The 25,535-nt window shown below is 39.0% G+C and overlaps 1 protein-coding gene across 2 annotated transcripts in view; it reads left to right on the top strand.

The window, feature by feature from the left end:
- Positions 1 to 25,535, top strand: part of C5 (complement C5) — a 90,030-nt gene that overhangs the window by 13,421 nt on the left and 51,074 nt on the right. For both annotated transcript variants that reach the window (XM_036107768.2, XM_078061700.1), the window contains exons 6-15: positions 1,599 to 1,681; positions 4,250 to 4,340; positions 6,535 to 6,649; positions 8,504 to 8,630; positions 10,855 to 10,970; positions 12,548 to 12,733; positions 14,006 to 14,209; positions 16,092 to 16,301; positions 16,427 to 16,576; positions 17,636 to 17,765. In XM_036107768.2, coding sequence (XP_035963661.1) covers positions 1,599 to 1,681; positions 4,250 to 4,340; positions 6,535 to 6,649; positions 8,504 to 8,630; positions 10,855 to 10,970; positions 12,548 to 12,733; positions 14,006 to 14,209; positions 16,092 to 16,301; positions 16,427 to 16,576; positions 17,636 to 17,765 — 1,412 coding nt within the window. The remainder of the gene's footprint in view (positions 1 to 1,598; positions 1,682 to 4,249; positions 4,341 to 6,534; positions 6,650 to 8,503; positions 8,631 to 10,854; positions 10,971 to 12,547; positions 12,734 to 14,005; positions 14,210 to 16,091; positions 16,302 to 16,426; positions 16,577 to 17,635; positions 17,766 to 25,535) is intronic.

Raw genomic sequence — 25,535 nt, 5'->3', positions numbered from 1 at the left:
ATCCTCCATAGTCTTTGTCTGCATAGATTACCAGAAGGCAGATTTCAAGAGGCAGAATGTTCTCAGAGCCATTTTCTTTTTTGACCTCATATTAAAGGATTTAAGAACACATTTTAACAGAATGCAATATAATAAATATTTGGTGAACACATTCCTGGTATGTGCAAAGCACATAGGGAGTGAGATATACAAAATAGAAATGAATAATTCACAGTCCCTGCCTTCAAGGAACTTATAATAGAGTAGGAAAATAAGTGTACTTATAAATGGTTAAATATAACTTTAAAGCAGAATCTCCTTGTGGTCATTTTTCTGCCCTCTGGAAGGGAGTTCACAATTAATTTGTTGTTTGTAGTTAATTCACTGAATATTTTCTAGAAATGTGAGTGAAATTGGGGATTTAATTTTTAAATTGTATACTTCCTTGAAAATACTACATGCTCTATAATACAGAATTGATCTTATTACTTTATAATTATTATCATTTATCCAACTATTATCCAACTTTATCTTGTGCCATTTCCCCTTGACCGATTACGTGTCAGACATGGTGGTCTCTCATGATCACTACTTTTCTATCCCAGTACCTTTGCACATGTTGTTCCTTCTCCTTAGAATGTGCTTCAGCTTGCTCTTCACAAGGCTGCCTTCTCATTCTTTAGGACACAGAGTAACTGCTCCCTTTTCAAAGAGGCTATTCCTGGATGCATAGTTTATTGTAGTCCCTCTCTTTTTCTAACTCTCTTATTTATTTACTTCATGGCACTTATCTCAATGTTACACTTATTTATTTGTTTGTTTATTTGCCTTTTTGTTTTGTCTGTGTTGTTCACTGTTGTATCTTCAGCACTTTAACATAACAGGCACTTGATACATATTCATTGAATTAATGATGATGATGATAGTCATAATATTAAGTGTATTGATTGCATAACCAACGTGCAAGATAAATATTATTTTTTTCATTGCACAAATGAGGTTAAGCAACTTGCCCAAATCCAATCTGCCAGTAAATGGAGAAGCGGGAATTGGAAATCCCATGGACTGTTAGCTCTATGAAGGCAGAAATTCTTCTATTTTGTTCATTTTTATCTCCTGTTCTTACTCCAGTGCTCAGTAAATATTTTTAAATGAAGATTGTTAATTAAATTCTGGTCATTTTCCTCTTTAAACGAACCATACTTTGTCTCTAACCATAACTTCTTTTATGTGAGGTGTGAGTTTTATCATCTGGATCAGCTTGACCTGTTGTATGTTTCTAGAGACGTTAGTATGGATGTCCTACTATAGTGTGGATTTTAGTATTATGTTAGTATAATTATGGTCCAGGATTAAGTTAATCCTCAAGTTTCATAAACTCTTCAAATCAAAGCTATTGACTATATTAAGACAAAATACCTGAAAAAATAACACAATATATGAAAGACATTAATGAACAGTTTTTATTATTTCTGTTTATTACTTAAAGTTCTACACAAAATGGCTAAATACATCTCTACTTTCTTTTTCCTCTTTAAAACAGCAATCGATTAGATTTCCTCTGGGCAAATTGAAAACATTTGATGACTTCTATAAATTTGAATATTTTTTCTCCTCAGATATGGTGTGTGGACAATCCGAGCTAAATATAAAGAGGACTTTTCAACAACTGGAACCACATATTTTGAAATTAAAGAATATGGTAATTTGTGACAATTAAAAGTTTACCTGTAAAAAGTTAGTGTTTTTGTAGTTACACTTTTCATTAGTGAACTTAATGCCAAGTCACTCCCAGATGAAGATGAGGCAGCCTGGCTGGGATGGTTAGAAGTACTGGTTGAGGAGGTTGGGGGAGTGGTCGTTGTTGGAATGCCTAGACTCTAGTTCCAGCATGCCCTTGTTACCCTTGAACAAGCTCATCAAGCTCTCTGGACTTGTGTTCCTCATCATAGAGCCAGAAGAGACCTACTGCCCCATGGAGCTTGATGAGTTAAGGTCAAAAATTATGATTTTAGAAGAAACTTAAATAGGCAGAGATGAGATGAGCAGAACCCAGTAAGACTAATGATTTGCTCAAGTCATTACAACCAATTAGTGACAGTACAAGAACAACTGGATTTCCATCCCCCGTTCAGTACTATTTGCCTTCTGGCTCACAAATCCCTAATATATTTATCTGAAAATGTAAGATATTCTTATTTTGAAATCAATCATATTAATGGACTAATAATTAACATATAAATAGCTTATCTTTCCGTTTCTTTTTCTTTTTAAAGATTTTATTTATTCATTTGACAGAGAGAGAGAGAGAGCACAAGAAGGGGAGTGGCAGGCAGAGGGAGGGAGAGGAAGAAGCAGGCTCTGCCCTGAGTAAGGAGCCCAATGCAGGTCTCAATCCCAGGACCCTGGGATCATGACCTGAGCCAAAGGCAGACACCCAACTGACTGAGCCACTCAGGCGCCCCTATCTTTCCATCTCTTATAGTTGTTTACTAGAGCACTTAGGTGTTCTGATACCAAATTTAGATTTCTTTTGCTTGAAGTCATTTTTTATTCCTCCAGGAGACTTATAATATGGAGAATAAGTACATAAATTTTAACGATTAGCAAACAAAACAGTGACCAAAAAAATTTGTTACATTGAAACAACTTTAAAGATTATGGGCTCTCAATAACCTATAATCCTAACTGATCTTCCTTCCTCCAAGTATTTTTACTGCTTCCTGTGTATATCTAGAATTCATCCACCTCTTACTATCTGTGGCCACCCTCATCAATTCATCACCAGGCTCCCTCCTGGACTACTGCAAAAGCCTCCTAATTGCTATCTCTTCTTCCAAGCTATTTTCACTTGGTATTGGCCAAAATCTTGAAATGCAAATCTCATCATGTTATTTCACTTTTGAAAAGTCCCCAATAGTTCCTCCTTCCTTTGCTAATGAAAATCAAAATCCTAATTTTGAGCTGGCCCCCACCTTCCTCCTCTCGAGCCTCATTTTATACCATTCATCCCCTTCCCTCCAGCAGTGGTGACTTTGGATATGATGTTCCATCTGCCTAGAATACTTTTCCCTCCCTGATTACCTAGCCAGCTCCTACTCATCTTTCAAGTCTCAGCTGAAAAGCCATTTATTCAGCAAATCTTTTCTTAACTTCTCTTTCCTGAGAAGTATTCCCTATACTTATATATTGGTTTTCATAACTGTGGTGTAGGTGTTTATCTGGGTAATTATTTGCTTATCACTGTCTTCACTGCTTGACTGTGAGTTCAGTAAGGACAGGATTTGTGCCTTTCTGTTCACTGGGATATCCCCATTAATAGGAGTGTGCCTGCTGTCTAGCAAGTAGGTACTAGACGAAAGGATGAAATGTTTTCCTCCACCTCATACCATAGAGAGAACACACCTGCCTTCATCTTTGGTAACACAGGAATGCAGCCTAGAGCAACAAAGTGCGTTCCTCTTTTAGACTTCTCTATCTAGAAAATATGAGCCATATCTGAAGCCAACTATCTCACTTATACTTATGTGTCAATCTTTATCCAGAATATCAGGGCCACTTGTTACCCAATTTTCTATTAATGGTTGTGCTGGTTAATAGAATTAGAGTTCATAAGCCCTGGTACATGGTCTTAGTTAGTCTAAAGAGAAGGCAGTGCCATTTTGACAGGTGAAATGATTTTCTCTTGGGCAATCAATGAGAGAGAGGGAGAACGCCTTCCTTTCTGCCCTAATTTTAAATTTTGCATAGGTGGTCTTTCTTTTAGCTAATTGTAAGCTTTCTCTTCTTGACTAAAGTCAGAGTTTTATGTTGGAATTTGGAGACCAGATGGGTTTTATCTACGAGAAATAAGAGGGAACTCTTAAATGAGCAAGAGTTTTCATTTTCTATTTTCAATTTAATAAACCTTCATTGAGTGTATACTATGTTTAAGACTCATGAAAAGGGTGGGAGGGGGAGAGATACAAAGATACATAGAGTATAGTCTTTTCTGTTTTCAAGGAGCCCATACTCCAGTGAAGGAAATAACCAATTGCCTATAATAAGTGCTATAGTCGAAGTAGAAGCAAAGTGCTTCTGGTACATAAAGCTGGAGAGACCACTGAAAGGTAGAGTGAGAGGTGCCCCACGGATATTGTTGACAATGATGATGATGATCTTGACGATGAAAAGGTGGATGTTGTGTTGATGTTACAGCTTGTCCAACTATACCAGAAAGAAGGCTACTCTAACTTAAATGGTAAAATCACCTCTTTGTTTTTATTTTCAGTGATGCCACATTTTTCAGTCTCAATAGAACCAGAAAAGAATTTCATTGGCTATAAGGACTTCAATGATTTTGAAATTACTATAAAAGCAAGGTAAAAAGTTTCTTTTCTTTTCTTTTCTTTTCTTTTTTTCAGATTATCCAGCTAAATCAAGTGCCAAGTCTTGTTGGTGATAGTTGCTCAAGTGAGAAGTGTGATTTTCCCCCACTTTATTGAGATATCATTGACATGTAACATTGTGCAAGTTTAAAGTGTACAATGTGTTGACCTAATACACACATATATTGTTGTGATCTGTGATTTAATGGAAGTGTTTTCTATGACTTTGGGATTGACTGATTGAGGAGACATCAGGCCTATAGTTTATTTACTCATTCCAATTTTCACTGATTCTGATTTTAGCTTTTTTGGTTACTCAACAGCAAAAATATCCTAAAGTTTTAAGTTCAATGTGTATGTTTAGGAACCAGCATGACTTAGGATATTGGGGGACTGAGATATGAAGCCTTTACTTCTTGTCATTTTTTTAAAAATATTTTTTATTTATTTATTTGACAGAGAGACAAAGGGAGAGAGGGAACACAAGCAGGGGGAGTGGCAGAGGGAGAAGCAGGCTCCGTGTGGAGCAGGGAGCCCGATGCGGGTCTTGATCCCAGGACCCTGGGACCACGACCTGAGCCGAAGGCAGATGCTCAACCGACTGAGCCACCCAGGCACCCCACTTCTTGTCATTTTTTAATGGCTTAATCAACCAGCTAATGCTACATGACTACTTCAAGACCCAATGCTTTAAAACCACAACCATTTACAAGACAGCTGGGCAATTTCGCTGAATGTCAGCTGAGCTCACCTGTGTGCCTGTAATCAGGTGGCAGGTCACCTGGGGGCTGACTGGTCTAGGGAGGTCTTACTCACATGTCTGGCAGTTGACTAAAGCGACAAAGACTGTTGGACTTGGTGTCTCTCTCATCATCCAGCAGATTTGCCTGTAGCAGCAGCAATGCCCACAGAAAGAACGTGGACGAATGGAAGTCCTCCTGAGACCTGAGCGTAGGACTGGTTCACCAGGACTTCTACCACATTCTTTTGTCCAAAGCAAGTTATAAGACAAGCCCAAAGGAAATAGATTCCCTTCATACCTTTCATCTGCAAGGAGCTACAAAAGTGGTGGATTTACGGGGCGGTGGAGAATTGCCGTTAGTTTTGCAAGAAAACTCAGGTCATTTAAAAATGACAATATAGGGTGCCTGGGTGGCTCAATCAGTTAAGTGACTGCCTTCAGCTCAGGTCATGATCCTGGAATCCCAGGATTGAGTCCCCGCATCGGGCTCCCTGCTCAGTGGGGAGTCTGCTTCTCCCTCTGACCCTCCCCCCTCTCGTGCTCTCTCTCTCTCTCACTCTCTTTCTCTCGAATAAATAAATAAAATCTTAAAAAAATAAAAATGACAATACAATGTAGTAATTAGTAACAATAACCAATTTATATAACTGTATGTGTTGGGCATTTCTCTAAGTACTCTGTATATATTAGCTCACTTAATCTTTATGAAATCTCTGTGAGGCAGATACTATTTCTATCTCCATATGACAAATACAAAAACAGAGGTATATAAACATTAAGTTATTTGCCCAAGATCACACAGCTAGTAAGTTGCATGGCCTGTCTGGTTTCAGAATTCAAGCCCTCAGTACTACCCTATCCTGCCTTTCTTATTAGCATTTATTCGTAAGATGGAGTGTTACATAGCCTAAACCAACACAAAGGCTCATTTGACAGAGAATTCTAGAAACTGACTTCTTTTAATGGAGACACTTTGTTTGTTCAGACTATGGATAAGGAAGGTTAGCTCTTGCTATAGTGTTATTTGCTATGCAGCAAATTTCCTTTAGCCTCATTTTAATTCCAAACTAAAAAGGAAATATGCAGTTAGAATGTTAAAAAAGAACTTATATTACAATAAGATTGGGCATGCTGCTTTTAAAGATGTAAAAGAAAATAGGGAACTGAGCCCCACTGATATCAAAATCATCAAGGAAGCAGTATATCCTGGTCCTGGACCTGAGACCTTTTGATCTCCTCAAGATCCGTTTTTTCATCTCGCACAGAGTAATAAAAATCTGCACTTTGGTTTTATTTTTATAGCTTTATGAGGATGAAATGTAATAGTGGATGGAAGACACATGAAAGTGTATCAAGTGCTTTACGTAATTTTAAATTGTTACATTGGATCTGAATTTTATTGTAACCATGTTAGCAAAACAATTTTATGGTATTATTGTTTGGCAGATATTTTTATAATAAAGTCGTCACCGAGGCTGAAGTTTATATCACTTTTGGAATAAGAGACGACTTAAAAGATGATCAAAAAGAAATGATGCAAAAAGCATTGCAAAACAAAATGGTAAGATGTTAAGATGGGTTCACTTGTACCTAATGACACATCAGGAAGGCTGGAGAAAAGTCACTTCCAAATCATTTAGTCCAACCCCTCATTTTACACAGGTGTGGGAATCAAAGCTAAAATGCTCTCTTGGCTTCTCCTGGTCCTCAGGATAAAGTCCACTGTCCGTGACATCAGCTTCCCTCGCCAGCCTATCTTGCACCCCATTTCCTCTCCCTGGTGCTGGTCACTCCAGTTCCTGGAACTTACACTAGTCTCTCTTGCCTCCAGGTGTTTGCAATGCCTCCCCGTCTACCTGGGAATGTTCTTTCCCTTTGTCCCTTCTGCTTCTTTGTTGCCTGGCTAATTCCTTCTTAATGTCTCAGTGTTAACTCCCTTTCTCTGGGAAGTCTCCCTGACTCCTGTAAACTAGGTTGGCTGCCCCTGCCAGGTACTCCCTTAGGCCTTGAGCCTCCCTTAGTGGAGTATGTTTCATACTTTATTACAGTGGTTCTCAACCAGAGACATTGTTTACAACCAAGGGGACATTTAGCAATGTCCAGGAACATTTGTGGTTGTCACAACAGGGAAGGAGGGTGCCACTGGCATTTAGTAAATAGAGGCCAGGATGCTGCCAAACTCCTGCAATGCACTGAGCAGCTCCCAGCAGCAAAAAATTCCCCTGTCCAAAATGTCAATGGTGCTGACATTGAGAAACCCTTCTTTATTGCTGTGGTTTATTTATTTATCATTCTCTACACCAAACTCTCTGTGGGTCTGAATTGTTCCTGTTATATGCCCAGAGCCAACCTGAGTCCTGGCAAAGAGTAGGTTCTCTATAAATATCTGTGAGTGAATGAATTCATTGGGAAGTTATTTGTCCACAGTTAAGGGCTAGTGGTTGCCGGAGCTCAAATTTGAGCCCTGATCCCCTTTTCCTTGTTCAGTGTTCTTGACATTATACCTCAGATGATAAGGACTCCTGTCATTCTGCTCACTCTTGCATATCCGTGTGGTTTGTATCATCAGTTAATTAGCCTATGCTTTTCCAAAGAGTTTTATTTATTCAAAATATAAAGCAGACACCTCTTTTTAATGTAAGATTCTATGCTAGACACTGAGATTTGAAGGTAAACAAGACAAAAATCTCTGGCCTCAAGCTGCTCAATTTTAGAAGAAAAAATAAGGCAAAAATCTATTTTACTATTGTGGTTAATAATTAAATAATATGACTTAACTCCATCTCCCTCTATCCATTGTGTGTTTTTAAATTGGTGTTTCAGGGGCACCTGGCTGGCTCAGTCGTTAAGCGTCTGCCTTCGGCTCAGGTCATGATCCCAGGGTCCTGGGATCGAGCCCCACATCGGGCTCTCTGCTCCACGGGAAGCCTGCTTCTCCTTCTCCCACTTCCCCTGCTTGTGCTCCCTCTCTCACTATGTCTCTCTCTGTCAAATAAATAAATAAAATCTTTAAAAAAAATTAAAAAAAAAAATTGGTGTTTCAATATGTAAGCAGTGAGGTACAAATTAAATAGCATAAAACCCAACAAACTCTCTGGAGCAAAAGTAAGCTGGAAAGCAGGCCCAGAAGATGGACGATGACTCAAAGATCGGGAGAAGGAATCTTTGTCAGCTAGTGCAAAAAAGTCCTGTTGAACCACATAATGTTTACGACTCTTCCTATACATCTATATCCATAAGGTAGAAAATAACATTCTGGGCTTATTTGTAGACTTAATCATTCACCCTACTGATGACAATAAACCATTCCTCTAATAGTTGCCTTCTATTCAGAAGCTAGTAAAGGCAGATTTTGTTAATTTTTCTCTGTTAAGTTCTTCTCTGAAATACTTCTTTCATTTTCTGCTTTTAAAAGTTGATAAACGGAATTGCTCAAATCACATTTAACTCTGAAAAGGCAATTAAAGAACTGTCCTATGACAGTCTGGAAGATTTAAACAACAAGTACCTTTACATTGGTGTAACAGTCATAGAGTCTACAGGTAAGTTTGTTTTTTTTTAACTTTCTCTTGAATAATATTTAGACAGCATATTAAAAGTTTAAATAATTTCTGTAATTCTTTTGTATTTTATTTTCTTTCTTAGTTAAATTTTACTTTTCATATCATTAAAAACAGATTAGAATAGAGCTCTCCCACACTCTAGTCATTTGTTCTCTTATCACCCCAAGTGCAAAAATGGGATAGCATCTGCCTAATTGATATTGATATCCTGATATCTGGCTTGAACATCTAGCACCCCAGTGTTCTTACCTGGTAAGAACAAAAATCAAAATGAGATTATATATGTAAAAATGTTTGATAAAGTACTATGCAAATGAAAGATACTGCATTTAGTCTCCTTATCTGTACAATGATGGAGTTGAACTAAATACCTCCTAAAGCCCCTTTCAGCTGTAATATTCAGGAATTCTATAAAATTGGAGGTAATGTTTCTAAAATGGGTACAATAATAGCATATACCTCATAGGGCTGTGGTGAGGATTGGAGAGTCAACATATGCAAAGTACTTAAAACAGTACATGTCACATAGTGAGAACCATATAAGTGTTAGCCCCCCTCCTCCCCCTTCTCCTCTACCTCCTTTTCTCTTTCTTCTTCTTCCTATCCTCCCTCCTCCTCCTCTTTCTTCCTTCCCCCCTCCTTCCTCCTCCCCTTCTTCCTCATCTTCTTCATCCTCCTCCTCCCCCCTTTCTTCCCCTTCTTCCTCCTCTTCTTCCTCCTCTTCCCCTTCCCCTTCTCCTCCTCTTCCTTCTCCTCCTCCTCCTCCTCCTTCTTCTTCTTCTTCTTCCTCCCCCTTCTCCTCCTCCTCCTCCTACCTACCTACCTACTGCTTTCTTAGCATCCTTAAAATCTTATCTAATGCTCTCAACCCATTCCAGTGGTATTTAATAGTCATTAATTATTACTCCAAATTAGGTCAATTTGTCTTACTTCTGGTATCTTGATTACTGATGTTCTTTATATTTCCAGGTTTATATTGAATCCTTAAACTAACTTGAACAAATAATTTAACCACACTAGTCCTTTTTTTTTTTAATAAAATGGGAATTAGACCAGATGATCCCTAATGCCCCTTCCACCTCCTTAAATTTGTCCTTCAAGAGTAGTAGAATGAAGTATTGAGATAATTATTCAGTTGTTGAGTTCCTTGTATATATCAGATGATCAATAGATATTAGAGAATGATACTCCTTGCCCAGGGTATTATTTTTGACATGACTTTAATGTTTCTTTTTTACTTTTACTTTTTCTCAATTTATTTCAAATAAATACCACTTAAGCAATATTTATGAGATTTTCAAAGAGTGTTGCTAAACATACAGGCTTGCAAATACGAATGATGTATAATCCCAACACTCAAGTGGCTTACAAACTAGCATCAGCTGTAAGACAGGGAAATGAAGAATTTTGTTATAAGCAGGAATTCTATTTGTGCTCAATAAGCAAAGTATTTAATGCTACTGATCTCCAGAGGAAGGTAAGCTCCTAGGTGACTATTGAGCAACCACAGACAATATCCTGAAGATGATCAATCTTGAAGGATAAGTAGGGTTTTGAGGCAGGGATGGTAGATGGGGGTGAAATGGGACACCCTCTATAGAGGGGATGTACCAAGGGTGGAAGGCAAGACTTGATCTTTGAGATTACCCAGTTGATTATCCAGTTGGCTGAAGTATAGGATATGTATAGGTGTGTTAGGGATGAATACTGGAAAGGAGTTTAGGGATACTGGAGCTTTGTATGTTATTGGGCTCCTACCGGTGGACTCTCAGGGCTCCTTTTACCTCAAGCACTCTTTCTATGTCTTCTCCATTTCTCTCCATATCCCTGTGAACCCCTATAAACTTAGTGTCTAGTCCTTTCCTTCTTTCCATAATCCCTTGTACATATTCAACTGAAATTCAGGTCACTGACAAAAAGTGGTGTCCCTTCCTCACACTCCTCCTCAGTCCAACCCTATAGTCTCCTTCTACAAGGGGCAACTCTACACACAAGCCTTGGATGCAAGGCTTTGGAAACACCTGAGGTGTAAACTTTTCTCTGCACTGTCCCTTGGAATCAAGACCCATGCCCAACTTACTCCTGATGAATGAATGCAGGAATGGAGCCAGTGAGTGAATGAGTCTGTGGAGACGTACTCAGGTAAGCTAGATCCCCATACCGAGCGGTATAGCCCTCAATGTGATGCATGTCATTTCTTTAGGTGGATTTTCTGAAGAGGCGGAAATTCCTGGCATCAGATATGTCCTCTCTCCCTACAAACTGAATTTGGTTGCTACTCCTCTTTTCTTGAAGCCTGGGATTCCATATTCTGTCAAGGTAGATGAAAGAGAGAAAATTGATAAATATGGTTGTCTTTTTCTGTTTACAGAAAGCATGAGGGTGGCAAACAGGGGAGGGATGCTGGAGAAGGGAATCACAGAGAAAACTCATCTGCAAAACCTGCCCCTCCTAGAGATGAGGAGGGGGGTAGGAGACTGCAGGTCAGCTTCAGCCTCGGGAGCGATTTCAACCCTCAGAACGAGTGTCAGTATTTAGGAAGGTAGACTGTGTTAGGCATTCCCTTAAAAAGCATTGCATTTAATTATATGTAAATAAAACACCGTAAGCCTGTAGTTTAAAAAAATGCTAACATTTAAAATTCTTTGGTGGCATGTTCTCCAAAATCCTTAAAATAGGAATATCATTCCTTGAAAGTAAAACCCCATTCTCTCACTATTTTTTACTTCCTGTGTCATCTCTGTTTGCATTTCTGTGCTTTTCAGTCTGCCCCTGTGGTCCTTGCCGTAACTCTGTCTCATGTTCTCTCTCTGTACCATTCTCCATTCTTTCCATTTTGGCTCTTTTGGTCCTTGCCTCTCTATTCTCTCTGTTCTCTGTTTTTTGGGTTTTTTTTTTTCTTCTTCCTTCCCTTTTAATATTTTCTCTCCTCCTTCCACTTTTCCTTTTTAAAATGCTGATAATACAGTGTTAATACGTTCATTTGACTTTCTAATTCTATTTTATTTAGTGTTATATATTTCATTATATGTAATACATATTATATTTTTAAGATGGAAATTTTTGTTCCCTGTCTTTAACTTAGAAAGCTAGAACATAGGGTTTTATTTTTTTATTCTTAAAATGAGTTGCTTTTAAAAATCAAATTTGGTATAGTTAAAATGTACTTAATACTCACTGTCTTAAGAGAGTGGCTTAAGTGATCACTGGCTTTTAAGAGAAAAAGATTTGCCAAGCTAAAGTAACCTTTGGACATGCTTGTAGCTTCTTTCATACATATAAGTATATTATAATATATGTTATTATAGGATATGTATGATAATTTATGGTATATTATAGATAATATATAATAATATATAAAAAATACCATAAATATAATACTATTATATTGAATATATCTATATTATTTTAAAATCTTTTGTATATTTTCTATCACATATAAAAATAAAATAACATAAAGCATATCTTTGTGGAAATTATGTATGGCCACATGCATGGCAGTGAGAGGTAAAGGTTAAGAGAAAAAAATATGAATGTATTATTTGTCATGTCTAAGAGAATTACTCCCAGAAGTGATTGCCTCGTTTTCTCCTTTATCCAGTTCTAAATGCACTGAAGAATCACAGAAGTTAGGTAGCAGAAGACCTTATCACATCTACTTAATGGACTTAGTAGAATGATATTTATGTCCTGAGTCTGCTTGATGTACAGGGAATGCATTCGAAAATGACTTAACTAAATAGAACCAAACCTTCCTATAATCTAAGAACATGCTTCTCTTTACTGAAGTAAACATGAATAATTTATATTTTTGTGGGGAGGAAGAAAAATTATTTCAGAATTGTTCTGCTTTTAAAAAGTAGTGACGAGCTACTTTGGACTATTCTGACAAACAGGTGCAGGTTAAGGATTCGCTGGATCAATTGGTAGGAGGGGTCCCGGTGACCCTGAGTGCACACACGGTTGATGTAAACCAAGAGATGTCTGACTTGGAGTCAAAGAAAAGTGTAACACGTTCCAGTGATGGAGTAGCTTCATTTGTGATTAATCTTCCATCTGGAGCAACGGTGCTGGAGTTTAACGTGAGCTGAATTCTCCTGTTGAATTTTCTAGGACAGTGTGTGCTTTTGACTGTGTGTTTTGGCTAGTGTGCAGAACAGATGCGGCAGATTTTAAACATGAGTCCAGAGAACAGATCCACAATTTCACATCCAAAGGGGGAAAACCCCCCCATAAGAACCAGAGGCAATATGCTAATCCATTGAATGGTCCTTGAGGAAGATAAGTCTATCATTTTTTATTTGGGAATTAATTATTTTCTTTTATATTAGTAAGACTATATTAGAATCTAGAAGCTTCAGAATAGCTTCTTTCAGTAGTGAAAGTCAGTGGTAGAAATATTCTCTCCTTCACTCCCACCTTTTATCTTTTTTCAGGGACGCAAAAAGGTCAAACATGGAAGCTTCCCTTTTTCCTAGCTGCATAAACCACTTCACCTTCGAGCTCAGTTAATAGGCTTCTCTCCTAGCAAATAATGCTTAAGTTCCCAATCCCAAATAAAAAATGAATAAATTAATAATGCACATCAATGACTGCAGCATGTACGCATTCACTGTCATCTACTGAGCACTTACGAAATGCTAAGAGCTTTATGTAGAACACATTTAATACCCAGTTAGTCAGCTCCATGAGTTAGAGAATATTCTCTTTGCCATTTTGCAGCTGAGGAAAGGGGGGCTTCTAACCTCTCTTGTGATTAAATAACTTATCCAGAGTTAATAAACGGCAGCCCTGGGATGCAAACCAATGCCTATCTCACTCCAGAGCATGAGCTAATAGCCCCTTTGCTGTCAAAAGTGGATATTGCTGCCATGATATCATCTCTGCCCCATTCCGTATTTATAGGTGCATCTCTTGTGCCATCACTTCACACTGAAACTGGACCAGAGAGTCTGTGTGATGTTCGTTTACAACTCTTGTCCCCAGTCCTCAAGACCTTCCCACTGATACCCTTCTCTTACCCTGCCAACCCATAGGAAGAAGAGTCCCCAGATTGCCATGACATTTCAGGAAGAGTACTAATATTTGTTCCAGGAGCATCTTTCCCTCTTCACTTCACCAGACTTTCCCACCATAGCTCATAATTCCATATTATTCCAATTATTGCCCATAGTCTTTGTTACTTGATACCACAGCTGTACAAACATTGGAGTAATGGAGTCTTTTTTTCCTTTAGCATTTGGTGTTGTGAAATTTAGAAATTTATAAAGCAAAGAAAGAAATTTAAAACATATTTTTTCACAGAAAATATTTCATCACAGTCCACATGTCTCTTTTGAAATTTTTCTTTTCAGGTCAGGACTGATGACCCAGATCTTCCAGAAGAAAATCAGGCCAGCAAAGATTACCAAGCAATAGCATATTCATCTCTCAGCCAAAGTTACCTTTATATTGACTGGATTGAAAACTATAAACCTTTGCTTGTGGGAGAATATCTGAATATTATTGTTACCCCCAGAAGTCCATATATTGAGAAAATAACTCACTATAATTACTTGGTAAGTACAGTAATGGTAAATTTACATCTGTCTATTCCCCTACCTGGACATCTCTCTTTATTAACAGAGGAACATGAGAATGATCCCTTACATTTGTTTTTACAAAGCACTTTCAAGAACATAATCGAATTTGGTAATCAGTTTTTCAAAAACCTTTGAGATGGGCCATGATTTTCATGACCATTTCCTAGATGATGAAACTGAGGAACAGGGAGGTTAAGAGGTTTGCCGTGGTCACTTAGCTTGGAAGAGGAAGATTTCTATTTGAACGGGAACCTCTGACTCCTTGTCTGATACGCCTTTCACCAAAGAGTGCCTGATTATTCCAGAGAGAGAGCCTGATTAAGTTCTCACATTACCTCTACCCTAGTTCATGGCCAAAGATACATGCCTAGACCTATTTCAAATATGTGCATTTCATTGGCATAAAAGGGGGCCCCAAATCCTGCTCTTAAGAGTTGAGTCATACGATACCTACTCCAATTCTATAGTTTAGCAGCATTCCTATTATGTCACTTACGTTAAACAAAGGTGGCCAATCAAGCCTGTGGGTAGAACCTTAGGACAGAAGGTGGGAAAAACCCTGACAATTTTCAAAGAAATGGGACGTGTTATTCCGATGGCCAGGCCAAACAGGTGGTGATGGCTTTTTCAACATTTTTGAGAAAGAAATTAAAAAAGAAATGAGGAACACAGATCATAGTGACTGATGAAGAATTATGGGACCTGTGTAGGGACTGTGTACCAAAACCACGTATGCAGTCCTGCTCTCCAAGGACAATTTAAGGGATCTTTGAAGACATTTTGGCTTCATATGATTTGTAAGCTTTTTTTTTTTTTCTTTTTTAACCATGTGCCTCCAGTTTAGAACCTAATCTCTGGCTTTAAAACTTAATTCCCAAATAAGATGCACTCCACTTACTCATCTATTTTTTTTTTAATCAATAAAATGAAAGAGATTTTAGTGACAGTGTGATGACTTAAGCAGATTTGGGGTGAAATCTTAGCTCTCTGATTTCCTAGTTATGTGATTTTGAGCTAAAATCAGTATGACATTTAGTTAATTCCTGAGCCCCAGTCCCTTTATCTATCTGCACAATGGTGGTAATATTCCTATCCTGGTTCTTGTGAGAAAGAAAGGAATTAAGTGAACATAAAAGTTTCTGACATAAAGTGGGCCCATGCTTGTTAACTTTCTTTATCTTTCATATAATTTCTACTCCAGCTCTAAGCTCCATCCTGAAGCAAAGAGTTTGTTGGTTATTTTTTTTTTGCATTTTATTTTTATTTTTATTTTTTTTATGTTATGTTAGTCACCATACAGTATATCATTAGTTTTTGATGTAGTGATCCACGATTCATTGTTTTCATATAACACCCAGTGCTCCATGCAGTACGTGCCCTCCTTAATACCCATCACCAGGCTAACCCATCCCTCCACCCCCCTCCCCTCTAAACCCTCAGTTTCTTTCTCGGAGTCCATAGTCTCTCCTGGTTCATCTCCCCCTCCGATTTCCCCCTTTCATTTTTCCCTTCCTTCTCCTAATGTCCTCCATGCTATTCCTTATGTTCCACAAATAAGTGAAACCATATGATAATTGACTTTCTCTGCTTGACTTATTTCACTTAGCATAATCTCCTCCAGTCCCATCCATGTTGATGCAAAAGTTGGGTATTCATCCTTTCTGCTGGCTGAGTAATATTCCATTGTATATATGGACCACATCTTCTTTATCCATTCGTCTGTTGAAGGGCATCTCGGCTCTTTCCACAGTTTGGCTATTGCGGACATTGCCACTATAAACATTGGGGTGTATATGGCCCTTCTTTTCACTACAAAAGATTTTGTTTTTAATGGCTACTACTGCTGTTTATTTTTTAGATTTTATCCAAGGGCAAAATTGTTCACTTTGGCACAAGGGAGAAACTTCCAGATTCATCTTACCAAAGCATAAACATTCCAGTGACACAAAACATGGTTCCTTCAGCCCGTCTCCTGGTCTATTACATCGTCACAGGAGAGCAGACAGCAGAGTTGGTGTCTGACTCAGTCTGGTTGAGTATCGAAGAAAAGTGTGGCAACCAACTCCAGGTGAGCCACAAATTATGAGTCACAACCAAATTTTCTTCTGAGTAAAGGAGACTGTAAATGTCACTACTTGTGAAGGTTTGTCTCACACAAATGACCTTTTCTTTTCTCTTTCAAATATCTTTTAGGTCCATCTGTCTCCAAGAGCAGTTGCATATTCTCCAGGCCAACATGTAGCTCTTGATATGGCAACTGAGTCAAGTTCCTGGGTGGGTCTATCAGCAGTGGACAGTGCTATATATGGAGTCCAAAGGAGAGCCAAGAAGCCTGTGGAAAGAGTTAAGTAGTGCATGGCCTTGGTTGCTGCTGCATGGGGTGACTCTGTGCAATGCTTCACGAAGTATGGCCCTAGGATAGGTTGTGGGGAAGAATTAGGGGATGACCAGGCCTGGTTTTCTGTAATATACTCAAAACAATGGTTCTTAGGAAGGCAAGGCAACCCCACGTTAGTCCCTAAAGCATAGATTTATCCTTTTTTGTTTTTCCAAGTGTAGAATTAAGCACTTTAAAAACATATGACCACCATGGCAATTATACTCATGGGGCAAAATTGCCATCAATTGTGGGGGGGGTTTGATATTGAAGAGTTGGGGGCTTTATAGTAGCAGCGCAATAGAAGCCTGGAAGGCAGCCTCTGGAAGGTTTTTGGTTTTGTTTTCTTTTTTCACTCTCTTTAAAATCTGTGGCACAAAAGAATGTGAAAATTATTCAATTCCCCTAAATTCCCATTTATCACCCCTACGCCCTGCTAATATTATCTAGGCTTGAATTTCTTTGAACAAGAAAGAAAAAAAAAACTATACAGTTAAAAACATTCAGAAAAGAAAAAAAAATTGGGGATCAAAATTAAAACTGGAATAAGCTTCCCCAAACAAATTCTCACCCACTTAGAACCTAGAGTCTTCTTACCCAAAACACAAGAGGTTGTGCTCCTTTTTTTTTCTTTAGCAACTTAAAAATTAATTTGTCTGGTAATTCACTAATTCGTGTGTTTATTTATTTATTATTTATATGTTATATTGATCACAGCGTGCGTTCTATGTACAAAACAGCATGGGTTGGTTCCTGAGAATCTTCTCACCAAACTTAAAGCTTAGTTCTTGTTTTAATTTTCAATACGTATGTGTTTGTAAATATAAAAGGTCAAACTAAAAAAATGAAGTTGGGAAATTTGGTTTTTGACCCTTTGACAAATGAGTGATCTCATTTGTTATAACCATGTGACAACTTGTACCTTTAGTTCTTCAGAGGAATGATTTATACATCTAAATAGACTCAACATGTTGCCTTTAGTTAACTCCCAAGAATTATTTAATTAGCTAATTACCTTTGGACAGGTGTTTCAAGTCTTAGAGACGAGCGACCTGGGCTGTGGGGCAGGTGGTGGCCGCGACAATGCAGATGTATTCCATTTGGCTGGACTCACCTTCCTCACCAATGCAAATGCAGATGACACCCAAGAAAATGGTAAAATGTTAAGCATTTTTTGCTTATTCTTCAAATTGATTACTGAAATTTACATTGATCATTTTCCTCTTGGACATCCTTTTCGTAATTCTCTTCCAAAGTATTCTCTACACTGATCTTAGAGAGACATGGCTACATAACTCCCCAGTACAAAATGTTTTACTGGCCATCAAGATAAAGTACAGTTTTTAGTGTAGTCCTCAGAGTCCTCCATGATCTTCTCCCCATCTCTCTCCAACTATCTTTTGTCTTGCTCTACCTTACCTTATGTTTACGCTGTACGGAACCAAGGGTAGTGGCACTGTGCTTGGTGGCCATTTGGGTGGCACTGTACTATTGTACACCTTTAGGCCTTTCCCCATCAGGACTGCTTTCCCTTATATTAGCCTGAAGAAGCTGGTGAAAGAATCACCTCCTCTATCAGGCCTCTTCCCCATATAGAACCCTAACCTCCTCCTTTCATAGGGAGGATACTGTAGGAACTAGCTGTTTATAAGCAACACAGCAGCAGTGCATCACGGCACGTTCTTGCATTTAGTTATGTATCTTGTCTCAGCCACTGCACTGCGAGCTCTTTAAGGACAAGGACCACATCTTAATTACATTCTTTCTGTGGCTTTAAAATTGTTCATAATTATATTTGACCTATTATTCATAATAATATAGCAAAAAGAACAAATAATAAAAGTAGCATACCCAACAAAATCTTTGCTTACTTTCTTTTTTATTTTATTATGTTAATCACCATATATTACATCATTAGTTTTTGATGTAGTGTTCCATGATTCATTGTCAGCATCTAAAACCCAGTGCTCCATGCAGAACGTGCCCTCTTTAATACCCATCACCAGGCTAACCCATCCTCCCAACCCCCTCCCCTCTAGAACTTTCAGTTTGTTTCTCAGAGTCCGTAGTCTCTCATGGTTCGTCTCCCCCTCTGATTTCCCCCCATTCATTTTTCCCTTCCTACTATCTTCCTCCTTTTTTAACATATAATGTATGATTTATTTCAGAGGTACAGGTCTGTGATTCAACAGTCCTATACAATTCACAGCACTCCTCATAGCACATACTCTCCCCAGTGACCATCACCCAGCCACCCCATCCCTCCCACCCCCACCACTCCAGCAACCCTCAGTTTGTTTCCTGAGATTAAGAATTCCTCGTATCAGTGAGATCATATGATACATGTCTTTCTCTGATTGACTTATTTCGCTCAGCATAATACCCTCCAGTTCCATCCACGTTGATGTAAATGGCAAGATTTCATTCTTTTTGATGGCTGCATAATATTCCATTGTATATAAGTACCACATCTTCTTTATCTATTCATCTGTCGATGGACATCTTGGCTCTTTCCACAGTTTGGCTATTGTGGACATTGCTGCTATAAACATCGGGGTGCACGTACCCCTTTGGATCCCTACATTTGTATCTTTGGGGTAAATACCCAGTAGTGCAATTGCTGGGTTGTAGGGTAGCTCTATTTTCAACTTTCTGAGGAACCCCCATACTGTTTTCCAGAGTGGCTGCACCAGCTTGCATTCCCACCAACAGTGTAGGAGGGTTCCCCTTTCTCCGCATCCCCGCCAACATCTGTCGTTTCCTGACTTGTTAATTTTAGCCATTCTGACTGGTGTGAGGTGGTATCTCATTGAGGTTTTGATTTGGATTTCCCTGATGCCGAGCGATGTGGAGCACTTTTTCATGTGTCTGTTGGCCATTTGGATGTCTTCTTTGGAAAAATGTCTGTTCATGTCTTCTGCCCATTTCTTGATTGGATCCTTTGTTTTTGGGTGTTGAGTTTGATAAGTTCTTTATAGATTTTGGATACTAGCCCTTTATCTGATATGTCATTTGCAAATATCTTCTCCCATTCTGTCAGTTGTCTTTTGGTTTTGTTGACTGTTTCTTTTTCTGTGCAAAAGCTTTTATCTTGATGAAGTCCCAATAGTTCATTTTTGCCCTTGCTTCCCTTGCCTTTGGCGATGTTTCTAGGAAGAAGTTGCTGTGGCTGAGGTCGAAGAGGTTGCTGCCTATGTTCTCCTTTAGGATTTTGATGGACTCCTGTCTCACATTGAGGTCTTTCAACCACTTTGAGTCTATATTTGTGTGTGGTATAAGGAAATGGTCCAGTTTCATTCTTCTGCATGTGGCTGTCCAATTTTCCCAACACCATTTGTTGAAGAGACTGTCTTTTTTCCATTGGACATTCTTTCCTGCTTTGTCGAAGATTAGTTGACCATAGAGTTGAGGGTCCATTTCTGGGCTCTCTATTCGGTTCCATTGATCTGTGTGTCTGTTTTTGTGCCAGTACCATACTGTCTTGATGATAACAGCTTCGTAATAGAGCTTGAAGTCCGGGATTGTGATGCCGCCAGCTTTGCTTTTCTTTTTCAACATTCCTCTGGCTATGCGGGGTCTTTTCTGGTTCCATACAAATTTTAGGATTATTTGTTCCATTTCTTTGAAAAAAGTGGATGGTATTTTGATGGGGGTTGCATTGAATGTGTAGATTGCTCTAGGTAGCATTGACATCGTCACAGTATTTGTTCTTCCAATCCATGAGCATGGAACGTTTTTCCATTTCTTTGTGTCTTCCTCAATTTCTTTCCTGAGTATTTTATAGTTTTCTGAGTACAGATCCTTTGCCTCTTTGGTTAGATTTATCCCTGGGTATCTTATGGTTTTGGGTGCAATTGTAAATGGGATCGACTCCTTAATTTCTCTTTCTTCTGTCTTGTTGTTGGTATATAGGAATGCCACTGATTTCTGTGCTTTGATTTTATATCCTGCCACTTGACTGAATTCCTGTATGAGTTCTAGCAGTTTTGGGGTGGAGTCTTTTGGGTTTTCCACACAAAGTATCATATCATCTGCAAACAGTGAGAGTTTGACTTCTTCTTTACTGTTTTGGATGCCTTTTATTACTTTTTGTTGTCTGATTGCTGTGGCTAGGACTTCTAATACTATGTTGAATAGGAGTGGTGATAGTGGACATCCCTGCCATGTTCCTGACTTGGGGGAAAAACTGAGAGTTTTTCCCCATTGAGAATGATATTCGCTGTGGGTTTTTCATAGATGGCTTTTATGATATTGAGGTATGTACCCTCTATCCCTATACTCTGAAGAGTTTTGATCAAGAAAGGATGCTGTACTTTGTTAAATGCTTTTTCTGCATCTATTGAGAGGATCATATGGTTCTTGTTCTTTCTTTTATTAATGTATTGTATCACATTGATTGATTTGCAGATGTTGAACCAAACTTGTAGCCCAGGGATAAATCCCACTTGGTCGTGGTGAATAATCCTTTTAATGTACTGTTGGATCCTATTGGCTAGTATTTTGGTGAGAATTTTTGCATCTATGTTCATCAAGGATATTGGTCTGTAATTGTCCTTTTTGGTGGGGTCTTTGTCTGGTTTGGGGATCAAGGTAATGCTGGCCTCATAAAATGAGTTTGGAAGTTTTCCTTCCATTTCTATTTTTTGGAACAGTTTCGGAAGGATAGGTATTAATTCTTTAAATGTTTGGTAGAATTCCCCTGGGAAGCCATCTGGCCCTGGGCTTTTGTGTTTTGGGAGATTTTTGATGACTGCTTCAATTTCCTTAGTGGTTATAGGTCTGTTCAGGTTTTCTATTTTTTCCTGGTTCAGTTTTGGTAGTTGATACATCTCTAGGAATGCATCCATTTCTTCCAGATTGTCTAATTTGTTGACATATAGTTGCTTATAATATGTTCTTATGATTGTTTGTATTTCTTTGGTGTTGGTTGTGATCTCTCCTCTTTCATTCATGATTTTATTTATTTGGGTCCTTTCTCTTTTCTTTTTGATAAGTCTGGCCAGGGGTTTATCAATCTTGTTAATTCTTTCAAAGAACCAGCTCCTAGTTTCGTTGATCTGTTCTACTGTTCTTTTGGTTTCTGTTTCATTGATTTCTGCTCTGATCTTTATTATTTCTCTTCTCCTGCTGGGTTTAGGCTTTATTTGCTGTTCTTTCTCCAGCTCCTTTAGGTGTAGGGTTAGGTTTTGTATTTGAGACCTTTCTTGTTTCTTGAGAAAGGCTTGTATTGCTATATACTTTCCTCTTAGGACTGCCTTTGCTGCATCCCAAAGATTTTGAACAGTTGTGTTTTCATTTTCATTTGTTTCCATGAATTTTTTAAATTCTTCTTTAATTTCCTGGTTGACCCATTCATTCTTTAGTAGGATGCTCTTTAGCCTCCATGTATTTGAGTTCTTTCCGACTTTCCTCTTGTGACTGAGTTCTCGTTTCAAAGCATTGTGGTCTGAAAATATGTAGGGAATGATCCCAATCTTTTGGTACCAGTTGAGACCTGATTTGTGACCTAGGATGTGATCTATTCTGGAGAATGTTCCATGGGCACTAGAGAAGAATGTGTATTCTGTTGCTTTGGGATGGAATGTTCTGAATCTATCTGTGAAGTCCATCTGGTCCAGTGTGTCATTTAAAGTCTTTATTTCCTCATTGATCTTTTGCTTAGATGATCTTTCCATTTCAGTGAGGGGGTTGTTAAAGTCCCCTACTATTATTGTATTGTTGTCGATGTGTTTCTTTGCTTTTGTTATTAATTGCCTTATATAATTGGCTGCTCCCATGTTAGGGGCATAGATATTTACAGTTGTTAGATCTTCTTGTTGGATAGACCCTTTAAGTAGGATATAGTGTCCTTCCTCATCTCTTATTATAGTCTTTGGTTTAAAATCTAATTTGTCTGATATAAGGATTGCCACCCCAGCTTTCTTTTGGTGTCCATTAGCATGGTAAATGGTTTTCCACCCCCTCATGTTCAATCTGGAGGTGTCTTTGGGTCTAAAATAAGTCACTTGCAGACAGCATATTGATGGGTCTTGTTTTTTTTATCCAATCTCATACTCTGTGTCTTTTGATTGGGGCATTTAGCCCATTTACATTCAGGGTAACTATTGAAAGATAGGAATTTAGTGCCATTGTATTGCCTGTAAGGTGACTGTTACTGTATATTGTCTGTGTTCCTTTCTGGTCTATGTTACTTTTAGGCTCTCTCTTTGCTTAGAGGACCCCTTTCAATCTTTCTTGTAGGGCTGGTTTCGTGTTTGCAAATTCCTTTAGTTTTTGTTTGTCCTGGAAGCTTTTTATCTCTCCTTCTATTTTCAGTGACAGCCTAGCTGGATATAGTATTCTTGGCTGCATATTTTTCTCATTTATTGCTCTGAATATATCATGCCAGTCCTTTCTGGCCTGCCAGGTCTCTGTGGATAGGTCTGTTGCCAGTCTAATGTTTCTACCATTGTAGGTTACAGATCTCTTGTCCTGAGCTGCTTTCAGGATTTTCTCTTTGTCTCTGAGACTCGTAAGTTTTACTATTAGATGTCGGGGTGTGACCTATTTTTATGATTTTGAGGGGGGTTCTCTGTGCCTCCTGGATTTTTTTTTTTTTAAGATTTTATTTATTTATTTGACAGAGAGAGACACAGCGAGAGAGGGAACACAAGCAGGGGGAGTGGGAGAGGGAGAAGCAGGCTTCCTGCAGAGCAGGGAGCCCGATGTGGGGCTCCATCCCAGGACCCTGGGATCCTGACCTGAGCCGAAAGCAGACACTTAACGACTGAGCCACCCAGGCGCCCCTGCCTCCTGGATTTTGGTGCCTGTTTCCTTCCCCAAATTAGGGAAGTTCTCTGCTATAATTTGCTCCAGTATACCTTCTGCCCCTCTCTCTCTCTCTTCTTCTCCTGGGATCCCAATTATTCTAATATTGTTTCATCTTATGGTATCACTTATCTCTCGAATTCTGCCCTCATGATCCAGTAGTTGTTTATCTCTCTTTTTCTCAGCTTCTTTATTTTCCATCATTTGGTCTTCTATATCAGTGATTCTCTCTTCTGCCTCATTTATCCTAGCAGTTAGAGCCTCCATTTTTGATTGCACCTCATTAATAGCATTTTTGATTTTGATTTGGTTAGATTTTAGTTCTTTTATTTCTCCAGAAAGGATTTCTCTAATATCTTCCATGCTTTTTTCAAGCCCAGCTAGTATCTTTAAAATTGTCATTCTGAACTCTAGTTCCGACATCTTACTAATGTCTGTATTGATTAGGTCCCTGGCAGTCAGTACTGCCTCTTGTTCTTTTTTTTGAGGTGATTTTTTTCCATCTTGTCATTTTGTCTAGAGGACAATAGATGAATGAGAGAACAAAATGCTAACAGGGTAACAACGACCCCAGAAAAATATACACTAAACAAATCGGAAGAGACCTGAAACCGGGCGAAAAGAAAGGGAAAGAAAGAAAAAAGAAAAAAAAGAAAAAGATAAAAGATTAAAAAAAAAAGAATATGATTAAATATGATCAGGCTGGTGCATAGATCAGTGCCACACACTAGATTTTGGGCGTGTTTTGGTCTGTTAGAAGAAAGTGCCTCCCCAAGTTTTAATGAAAAAGGGTAAATATGATGAAGGGATGGAATATGACTATAAAGATGAAAATTATAAAAGAATTTTAAAAAGGTATTAATAAGAAAAGAAGTTGGTTGAAAAAAGAAAGAAGAGGAATTAAAAAGGGGGCGATAGAGAATGTGATCAGGCAGGAGACTAGAAAAGCCATACACTAGAGATTTAGGGTATATTTTGGTCTGTTAGGAGAAACTGTATCCCAAAATTTTAAAGAGAGAACAACTTATATATATATACCAAAAATAAGGTTAACTACTATGAAGGAATAGAATATGACTCTAAAAATGAAAAATAAAAAAGATTTTTAAAAAAGGGATTGATAAGATGTTGGTTGAAAAAGGGAAAAAGAACAATTCAAAAAAGAAAAAGAAAACAAAGAAAATTTAAAAAATTAACTTTGAAAGACTAAAGAATCATGGCAAAAAAGCCATGGATTCTATGTGCTGTATGCCCCTAGCGCTGGAGTTCTGCCGTTCTCATTGATCAGTAAACTTGGTCTTGGCGGGCTGTTCTTGCTGATCTTCTGGGGGAGGGGCCTGTTGCCATGGGTCTCAAATGTCTTTGCCTAAGGCAGAATTCCCTGCCCTTCCAGGGGCCAGGCTAAGTAATCTGCTTGGTTTTGGTCTGGGAGCTTTTGTTTCCTGCAAGCTTTTGTACGGCTTTGGAGGACGAGAGTGAAAATGGCGGCCTCCCAATCTCCGCCCCGCAGGAGCCGAAAACTTGGGGCCCCACTCCTCAGTACTCCCCCAGAGAAAAGCAGTCAATCACTCCCGTCTCCCAAGTCTCCGGCCGCACTCCGTGCTCACCTGGCCTGTGACCAAGCGTTTCTATCTCTGGCACCCGACTCAGTGTGGAGTCTCCAAACCCAGCAGATCCCTGCGGTGCACTCCTGTGCTGCTCCTCCTGGGGGAGGAAGGGGAGTCTCCCCGGATCTGCCTCTTGTTGGGTCCCTGCTGGAAGAGCAGTGGCCCGACTGCTGTGGATCACGGTTTATGGCAACCCCGAGCTGAGAGCCTGCTCCTTGGCTCTGTCTTTTCAGCCAGCTACCCACTCCGATACCTGGGAGCTCTGCCACACTCAGGCACCCCCGGTCTTTCTGTGACCCCGAGGGTCCTGAGACCACACTGTCCCAGGGAGGGTTCCACCCCCCACTTAGCCACTGGAGTGATGTCTCTCAGCAGAGCCGACTTCTAAAAGTTCCGATTTTGTGCTCTGCTGCCCTATCACTTGCCAGTAGCGGCTAACAGAGGCTCCCTCCCCCCGCCATCTATCTTCCCAAATATCCCCTCAGATTCACTTCTTCACACGTCCTACCTT

This window comes from Halichoerus grypus, chromosome 14 (assembly GCF_964656455.1).
Source record: "Halichoerus grypus chromosome 14, mHalGry1.hap1.1, whole genome shotgun sequence".
In the NCBI taxonomy this organism is placed as follows: Eukaryota; Metazoa; Chordata; class Mammalia; order Carnivora; family Phocidae; genus Halichoerus; species Halichoerus grypus.
Note: the sequence above shows the minus strand (reverse complement) of the source record. Positions and strands in the feature narration are given on the sequence as shown.